This window comes from Culex pipiens, chromosome 1 (assembly GCF_016801865.2).
Source record: "Culex pipiens pallens isolate TS chromosome 1, TS_CPP_V2, whole genome shotgun sequence".
Lineage (NCBI taxonomy): Eukaryota > Metazoa > Arthropoda > Insecta > Diptera > Culicidae > Culex > Culex pipiens.
Genome location: NC_068937.1, coordinates 3827812 through 3838071, shown reverse-complemented (window position 1 = coordinate 3838071; position 10260 = coordinate 3827812). Strand labels below are relative to the sequence as shown.

The window sequence follows — 10260 nt, the reverse complement described above, 5'->3', positions numbered from 1 at the left end:
ACAAACTAATTAAAAACCCGCCCATCATTCTTAAGCCACTTAAAATACTTTGTCAAGAGTAAAAGAGGTGTGAAATTATCGCGTAAGCTTGCAACAAAATCACAAATCTCTACAAAAAGGGAGCACAAACCAACCACATTTTATGGCACACCAATTTCCACCGCAAAGACGCATCAGAGGGCCATAATAAAAGCACTTTTATGAGCCTCTTAAAGCTGGGAAATGGGGAGCAGTAAAAATTAACATTATTTCACATCTCAATCGTCCTCACTAGGTATTTGTTTTTTGAAAGTGAGAAACGCATATAAAACGCACAAAATCAAGATAAACGTCCTATTAAAGGTTACTTTAAAGAACCCTCTTAAAGCTTGATGGATCATTTTTCTTCCTCCACCAACGATATCGATTCGTCGAGTCGTCGGAATTATGTGAACAAATCCACTTACCAATTGAAGGAGCAGAAGCTGAAACACATTCCGTGCTACCATTTTCGGGGTTCTGGACTCAGCTCGTGTGAACACGTGCCATACATTTACAGGAGACCCCACGCCGAAATTAGTACGCGCCACCGAAAATGGCCCCTTTGCCGTCGTACTTCCTCGTTTGAGGATTCCGATTAGGCTGGTAGAATGAGAATTTTGAGTTGTTAAAAATAAAAAAAGAATTTTATATTTTGGAAAACATTCACATAAAACCAAAATTTTCAATTTATTATAATTTTCTGCTTGGAAAAAACTTCCTCAATACACAACTAAATAATAAATAATTAAATAATTAAATAATTAAATAATTAAATTATTAAATAATTAAATAATTGAATAATTAAATAATTAAATAATTAAATAATTAAATAATTAAATAATTCAATAATTAAATAATTAAATAATTAAATAATTAAATAATTAAATAATTAAATAATTAAATAATTAAATAATTAAATAATTAAATAATTAAATAATTAAATAATTAAACAATTAAATAATTAAATAATTAAATAATTAAATAATTGAATAATTGAATAATTAAATAATTAAATAATTAAATAATTTTAATTATTGATTGATACTTCAATAATTAAATAATTAAATAATTAAATAATTAAATAATTAAATAATTAAATAATTAAATAATTAAATAATTAAATAATTAAATAATTAAATAATTAAATAATTAAATAATTAAATAATTAAATAATTAAATAATTTAATAATTTAATAATTTAATAATTTAATAATTAAATAATTAAATAATTAAATAATTAAACAATTAAATAACTTAATAACTTAATAATTAAGGCCTACTGCGTTGTATTAACCGCAGAGATAGATTCTGTGAACGGACCACATTTCACAGAATCAACAGGGGAGAAAGGATGCGTTGACATACCGTACCAAACGAATCTGTGGAGTGTGGTGTGTTAGTGTCAATTGGCAAATAAGTATATTTTCAGGAGGGAAATTGGGGTAAATAATATTGGGAATCGTTATCAGAGATTTTCATGATAAACGCGTGTCAAAGAAGTGTAAAGGATACGCCCTATGCAAATATTATGATCATTGGAATATCTTAATAGACGATAATGGTGAATTTTGACTAATAAATCATAAATATTGCTTTATTTACAGTTTGAAAGCATTATCCATATTTTTACATTTTTATGCAATAAAACAAAGGAAACCATGTAAACAAACTGCCATAAATCAGCCACGAAAACGGGTAGCTAAAACCCGCAGTTGCACCACAAACATTTACCCAGCCTACTGTCCCATCCCACCAGAAGCAAAATTACCGGCAAAAGCCGGCTCGTCGTAGAAGAGAGGATGATCCGCCAACATAATAAACGCTCCACCAACACAAACAAACAAAAATACGCTGCGCGCAACAAAAGACAACAAATCGCCCGCGGGGCGTGGCTTTCACATGTAAACACTCACACCTTCTCAAAAGCACCATGTTTTTAGCATTTCTCTGCGCCTGTATTGCGTCGTCACCAACACACAGCATGCCATGCCCGTGCGGCGGTTACCAACGGCAACCACCGCACCAACACTACTACTAACCCTGTACGAACGATACCCGACCCGTCGGACGGACACGGCCACGGAACGAAGTCGTGTAGAGACATTTTTCACGCGCGAGGAAGATTCAGTGGCGTACGAGGCGTTGCATCGATCAGTTGTATTAACGAGTCCGGAGGTGTTCCGAAGGAGAGCGGGTTTCGGTTACACACGGGGGCCGCCGCGCGTTAATTAATCTTGGCACGAGCCAACCTCTCCACGGCTGAGAGTCTCGCGGACCGGTTCCGGAGAATATAGTCTGTGATAGTGTGATTAAGCTGGGTGTGTGGAAAATAAAGGAAGGAAGTCGGGAGCAGCGATCATCACGTGAAGCTATGGAAGTCTAATTAGTGCAAACAATTCCACAAGTCGACAAGATCAATTAGTTAGTGAGTTCGAGTACACAGGGGTGATCGTGCTGAAGAAGAAATATCAAGTCTAGTGAAAATGTTGGTTCCACCGGAGATGATTGCCGTGCAATCGAAGCTCATCTACCAGATGAACAAGTACTGCGCCGATCGGGTCCAAGCCCGGAAGGCGCAGATCCACAAAACCATCCAGGAAGTCTGTCGAGTGGTTCAGGACGTCCTGAAGGAGGTCGAAGTGCAGGAGCCCCGCTTCATCTCGTCCCTCAATGACTACAACGGCCGATTCGACGGACTCGAAGTCATTTCGCCGACGGAGTTCGAAATCATCATCTACCTCAACCAGATGGGCGTCCTGAACTTCGTGGACGACGGAACGTTACCCGGCTGTGCGGTCCTCAAGCTCAGCGACGGTCGCAAGCGGTCCATGTCCCTGTGGGTCGAGTTCATCACAGCTTCCGGCTATCTCTCCGCGCGCAAGATCCGCTCCCGCTTCCAAACCCTCGTCGCCCAGGCCTGTGACAAGTGCGCATACCGAGATTCAGTAAAAATGATCGCGGACACGACCGAGGTCAAGCTGCGGATAAGGGAGCGGATCATCGTGCAGATAACCCCGGCGTTCAAGTGTGCCGGATTGTGGCCACGGTCGGCGTCCCATTGGCCGCTGCCGCAGATTCCGTGGCCCCATCCGAACATCGTGTCCGAGGTGAAAACCGAGGGGTTCGACATGCTGTCCAAGGAGTGCGTGGCGCTGCAGGGCAAGAACTCGGCCATGGAGGGCGATGCGTGGGTGTTGAGCTTTACGGAAGCGGAGAACAAGCTGCTGCAAGGTGCGTTTGGGATGATCGTGATAAATGAAATCACACGAAAATAGACAAAATTTTGATTTCAATAGTCTTTCACATGGAAATGGATATTCGCTCAATGTGGGATGTATTTTACCGACGGCATTACTCTAAATACATTACTCAATCCACTTTAAGGACATTGGAGGCTGCCTTGCATATAGATTTTTTATTAACTAAAATAGAAATGTCCAACCGATAAATGTTTTCAAAATTGAATTTCGTATGCTCATTACTTTAAGGTTGCCAGATCATCAATTTTTTGCGCACTTTGGGAAGGTATTGTAAATACCTTTCTCAAAACCATTCTTTGCACAATCTTCCACACTTAAGCATTTATTTTTTTTAAACTACTTTTGAAGTACCTACATCTCTACTTACTAAACGTCATAAACGTCGAAGTGTGGCAAAAAAAAACTTTACATTGTTTTGTTAGAACTTCTAGATAGTTACTTATAGGAAAACAAGACCAGTGCCATTTTTTACAATTTTGGTCAGCCTAAAGTTAGTATTCTGTTTCATTTTGCCACATTACCTTAATTTTTGAAAATATCTGGAATGGTCAAACTTGAGTTTGGCATTTGATTTTTTTTTTTAGTTTTAATATTTAAAAAAGTCAAACTTAAGTCATCAGAGTATTGCAAATATGACAGAAAATATTATTCCCGTATTTTCTTTAAAGAAAGGATAAAATAATAGATAAAGGTCAATTTGTGTAATCGAAAAACATTCAAATAAATTCCAATCGCTTTTTTTGTTAGATGGGAAACATCGATTTTTTTTTCATTTCAGAAAATAAATGTAAATATGACAAAACAGCTTCAAGAAATTTGTACGATCCGTAAAATTAGAAAATAAACTTTAATTGAATTATTGTTCAAACTGATTGCATTAGGTTTTTCTCTGGATCAAAATTATGAGTGATTTATGTTGATGTATTGTTTTCTAAATATATTCCAAATATAAGTTTCCATTTTTACTGAAATTGTCGTTTTGTTTTAATTTTTAGTTCAGTTTTCATGTTGATCGATACTCAATTTAAATTTTTATCTAAACAGCTTTTTAATCGACTCAGAATCTCGAGTTGAGCAAATGTCTGCGTATATGGCTGTATGTGACATGTGTCACTCGATTATTTCGGCACTGGCTGAACCGATTTTGACCGTTTTGGTCTCATTCGATTCGTCTTGGGGTCCCATAATTCAATATTAAAAATAATGAAGCATAGTAAAATACTTCAAAAATTATGTTAGATATCGATTCTATAGTAAACCCAAAGGAAAAATATATATCAAAATCTGCAACAGTGAATTTGCTGCAGAAAATGTTACATTTTATAACATTTTTTGCAGCAAGCTCATAGCTCATTTTTGCCCGCGTGTAAACATGTCAGCGATCTGCAGTTCTCACCAACACATATAATGCTGGTGCATCCCGAGCAACTTTTTAAAGAGAAGAATATGTTGGTACTCTTTCTCCCAAAATTCATCAAGCGTCCATGGCGCGGTGGTAGCGTGTCGGTTCAACAACCAAGAAGTTGGTGGTTCAATCCTCGTTCTCTTAAGGGTTTTTTTGTGCAGTACAACCAAAAAGCCGTAGGTAATGTCGATAATTGTCGGTAACGGGCAAAAATGTCATACCCCTATATCGCAATAAATGCATGAGGACAGTTTTCATGCAGATTCTGATTCATGCCGCCATGCATCACAATCATGCGACCGCCGTATGGGTGTAGGTTTAAACAATACAAAAAGGGCGGTATTTGCAAAAAAAAGTTGGCCATTTCATACATTTTTAGGAAGATTTTGAAAATACCTTAAGAATTTATAATATCCATCAGTTCTATCAAAAGTTATCAGCACTTAAAATAAATTAACATAACCTTTTTAAGGCCGGTGCATTTTGGAATGATTTATCAAATTCTTAATAGATGGCAGCACTAAGCTCGTTAGCCTAAGCTTTTATGGCATTAACGTAAGTAACGCTTTTATAGCAAAAAGAAAGCTTTTTTTCAATAGATTTTAGGAGAAAGATTAAAAAAAAAATGAGTAAGAAATGTCTTTTATTAAAGGTTCCGGAAAAAACTATTCGGATTTGATCATTTGAAAAAAAGTACTCAAACGTAATGTCAGTCGACTTTTTGATCCCTTCGGAATGTGCAAATATTATGTTGAGTTTTCTACATCAATTTCTACATTTTTTCCGTTCACAAAAACAAATTTTGGCATCGTTAAAAGTCCTGCACAAAAAGAACGATTGTTCCAATTGATTACAAATACCCCAAATTATACTTTGAACCTAAATGTTATTTTTTTTTTTTTGCTTTAATTTTGGGGTTAGGTTATAGAGGGTGAAATGGTTTTCAGTTGATTGCACATTTATTTTCATTAAAGCATTTTTGAAACATCTTTTTGGTCAACACATTTTCAAATTTTGTCACCGATGATGTCCAATTATATTTTAATACCCGATGTGATTATATAAGTACTACACACCTATTTTTTCGCTGCAATTCATTAAAGTTTCACTGATTTTTTATTAATTGAAATTTCAGTAAACGCTTCAACAATTAAAATTTTACTGCAATCTCAGTTAAGTTGTTGTTTGTAACTTTGACAGATGATTGACTGAAATTTTAGAAAACGGTTGTCAAAAAAACAAAAATTTCTGCAAACAAAATGTCAGTTTGTTTTGCTTAAAGTTAAGTAATCATTCGCTGGTTTATCAGTTTAATAATAATTAGATTTGTATGCCTTTTTATGCCAAACCTTAAAAAAACTACTGTTTAGCATCGAGGCACTTAATCGCTATACAATATTTCAAAATCAAACACTACACATCATCGGTAGCGTCCAAACAGCAAGTCATAAGTGACATTTCAGTTTGACAGATTTATTGCAGATTTACTGTTTACTGATTTTTCAGCAATAATTTAGTTTCATTGCCGAATATTAAGCAAAAGTGATTATTACTTAATCGCATTCAGTTATTTATTTAGCAGAAGTTTCAATCCAAAATAGGTGTGTAGGATGTTTAAAAATAATTACTATTTGATGGACTTTTTTATATTTTCAGATTTTTTTTCCAGATAAATTCATTCTGTTAATATTTTATAGATTTTGCTGCTCAATTTTGGCGGGCATTCAGGGGTTTGTTCCGTTGGGCATACAGTCCAGACTCGATTATCCGAAGACCTTGGAAAAATTTCACATCGGACAATTGAAACACGATAAACGTTTTTTCTTGTTGTCTAATTTTTTATTTTGGAGCTTTGGTATGACCCTTAAACTACGCTAAAATGATATAGAATTTTTAAATCCAAGATGGCGGCCAAAATTTCGGTGATGGAATATTGAAAAATGCATTTTATTTTTAATAGACAATCAACAATTCAAATTTGACTTAAATAAGGTCGTAGAACTCAAATTTTATGTTTAAAACAAGAAAATGAAAATATACGTAAACTTTTTTTTTGTTCGTGATCCGATTATCCGAAGTCCTATACAAACCTTCGGATAATCGAACTTCGGATAATAGAACTTCGGATAATCGAACTTCGGATAATCGAACTTCGGATAATCGAGGCTTTGGATAATCTAGTCTGGACTGTACTATGCTCAAATTCCAATTATGAGCTTGGTTGATCGTAACGGCGCTTCGAACTCAAATCTTTAATTGGATTTAACCACAAGAGATTTTTTTCAAAAATGGCGATTTTTAACGCACTTTGCGTTAATTTTGAACTAATGCTGTTTATTTTTAACATCACTGGCATTTAACATTTAAGTTTGAGCACTCCGGAGCTCGATGTAGGCCTTTGAAACATTTTTTTAAAGGATTAGCATAATCAAATAACGTCGCAGGCGTTGCAAGGAGCAAGCATATATTTTTTGCTATAGCATGGGGACAATTAAAAAAAAACTACAAATTTTAAAGGCCTATACCAAGCTCCAGGTTGTTAAATATACCAAAAATAAACAACATTAGTTAAAAAGAAAAGCAAAGTGCTTCAAAAATCGTCATTTTTTAAGAAAGGCTTTTCATGGGCTATATTCCATTTAAAATTTAAAGGCAAAGCGCCAGCTCCTGTTATTTCTTATCATGCTTTTATTTGGGATTTGAGCTCAGTATGCCCACCGGAACAAGTAATTGAATGCCCTCCAAAATACCATTTTTGTTACCTCATAAAGTACAATAAAAAATCAAAGTACTTCCATTATGCCGCATTAAAAATCGATACAATAGTTTCCGAGAAATCTGACTTAATAGGCGACACTGAAAAAAAAATCATTTTTCACAAACTTTTTTTAAAAAATTTTGAATGAAAATTGGTGATAACATAAAAAACGGTGCACTTTATCAAAAAATATAAGTTTGTGTAATAAGTTGCAAGAATTTTTTTTCAGCACAAGTCATATTTTGATTTTGATCATATTTTGATTATTTTCAAAAATGCAAACAAAAATTAACAAGATTTTCCCCCCACGTCTAAAGCATTAAAAAAAATCTCGAGAAAGAAAAAAAAATTTGGTTAATGTACGACTCGTGGTAAAAAATGTCTTTTTTTTTGCAACATGTAGCATAAACTATTAATTTAAGTTTAATGATTTTTAACTATACTTAAAATTTCCAATTTTTGTAAAAATGAAACCTATGAAATTCGTTTATTATCATGTTTTACAAATTTTGAATTAAAAGTTTCCTTCGCCTTCTCCGCTCTTCCCCATAAAAAACAGGTGGCTGCCGGCGGCGCTGTCTCAGCATCCTGAAAACCCTGCGCGATCGGCACCTCGATCTGGCCGGCAATCCCGTCTCGTCGTACGTCATGAAAACGCTGCTCCTGTACGAGTGCGAGAAGCACCCGCGCGAGATGGAGTGGGACGAGAACTGCATGGGCGACCGCATCAACGGCATCTTCCTGCAGCTCATCTCGTGCCTGCAGTGCCGCCGATGTCCGCACTACTTCCTGCCCAACATGGACCTGTTCAAGGGGAAATCGCCGGGCGCCCTCGAGCACGCCTCCAAACAGGTGTGGCGACTGACGCGAATCATGCTCACCAACTCGCGCTGCCTCGAGGAGCTGTGAGCGAGTGAGTGAGTGGGTGAGTGAGTGAGTGAGAGCGAACGAGTGAGAAGTGAGCAAATCAAACAAAAATGAGTGTTTCGTACTAGTTCAAGTCCTAAATTATAACCTACTCAGTATACTCATACGATTAAACTATTATTATTAAATAAATCAAGAAGGAAAGCGCAGCAAAACGTAACTCAAAACAACATAACTTATGTCTAACCACTAAGAAATCGACGTATACCTAAACAATTGTAGCGACTAAGCGACAAACAAAACATAAAACTACCAATCATCAAAATGACAGCAAAAATAAACCAATTTTATTCAAAAGAATTTCATTTAGATTTATTTTGATGCTATGAAAACAACGAATACTCCTTTGCGTCGTGAACTGTCATTCTAAACCACATGCTATAAAGTCGATGTAGTCGACATAATCGTTTGTTTTGCTTTGCATTCACCGACGGTAAGTTAAAGACAAAACAAATTTACGGTAATTGTCATCATAACTTGCTACTTGTACACACGGTAGTAAACGACAGCAAAAACAAAACACATGAAAACAAATCTTCCCCGCGAAACGCTGCAACTGTCACTTTCGACCCCATTTTTATGGCAACAATTTCGCGCGCGCCTGCTACGATCGCGGTAGCGATGCAAAACCCAAAGTACACTTGACTTAATGGGATGCGACGACGGCCACTCCTTCGCTTGCTGCGATGTGCCGCTAATGACCCTAAATGGCACCTCCTCCTCCGAGGGTCATCACTGCGTCTGCGGTTCAGAAGCCGCCGGACCATAATGGCGGCGAGTGAGTGAATGTAAACAAGCGTACTTTATAGCGGGCGGTTTGACAAGCTGCCATTATGGCACAACCGCGTCACAACTGTCAAACTAATTGCTACAAGCCATAAAAACGCCGCCCCGCTTCAACGGTTTGACGAATTTTCAGCTAGTAAATCACCCTCCAACCCCCCTCCTTCACTGTCAGCTGTCAGTCGACCGACCTCGACGATTGTAATTTAAATTTTAGATTATGGTGGCATTTTCCTTATCTAAACTGCCCCCAGCTGACGGTTGACGGCCGCGGCGGCGGCGGCGTCGGCAATTTGCATTCTAGTCTTACATCTCTCTTTCATTATCATTATGGGTCTGTTTTATGGCCGGTTTTATGGTGTGTCTTGAAGTTGTTAGTCTGCTTTTGTTTTCTTTTCGCGCTCTTTTTTGTGTTGCTGAAATTCTCGTTTTGCGGTTTGACTCTTTTTTCTGTTTTGGTTTCATTTTGCAATAAAGTGGATCAGTTGGCTGTCAAATTTTTTATAGCAGGTTCAAGTTTGGTTATGACAAGTTTTTCTTTTGATACACAGGAGGCACGAGCAATAAATTACTAAACTCATGAACTCTCTCGAAGCGTAACGACATTAATTAGCGCCACGGGTTATTTTAAATTTATCCAACTCTTCATCTTACCAGTAATAATGATATCAGAACGAGTGAAAAGAGCTCACACTAACAAGTACTTCCACTAGAACGAATACAGCAAAGTTTTATTCATTACCATGTATCTCTCTGAATTAAACGAAAGAAGAAAAAAACGGACTCGACCAGCCATTATAAATTCATAAATTCATTGAGTTGTGTAAATAATTAGCATTTCTGCTTTGGACCCTTTTTCAGAATTGACTCGCTCTTTCTCTCTCTTTCTGTATGAGAGTAAATTAAATTGTTAAAATATGATTCCGGGTGTCATCGTCGATTCCCAGCCCAACCAAGTCTGAGCCAAACTGAAAGCCAACATGGTGGATTATGATGGACGATCGCCGAAAATATTTCATTCGTCGTTGAAAGTGGGAAGACGAGCGAGCTTGATGAAATTTAATTGAATAAAAAAAAACAAAAAAAGCGAAGACCATTTAACGGGT

General features: G+C 36.5%; 1 protein-coding gene across 1 annotated transcript; it reads left to right on the top strand.

The window, feature by feature from the left end:
* Positions 1–2112: 2112 nt before the first annotated feature.
* Positions 2113–8671, top strand: LOC120432280 (protein mab-21). Its single transcript, XM_039597466.2, has 2 exons — positions 2113–3252; positions 8004–8671. The coding sequence occupies exons 1-2, from the start codon at positions 2505–2507 to the stop codon at positions 8351–8353; spliced, it is 1098 nt and encodes a 365-aa protein (XP_039453400.1). The 5' UTR covers positions 2113–2504; the 3' UTR covers positions 8354–8671.
* The last annotated feature ends 1589 nt before the right edge of the window (positions 8672–10260 follow it).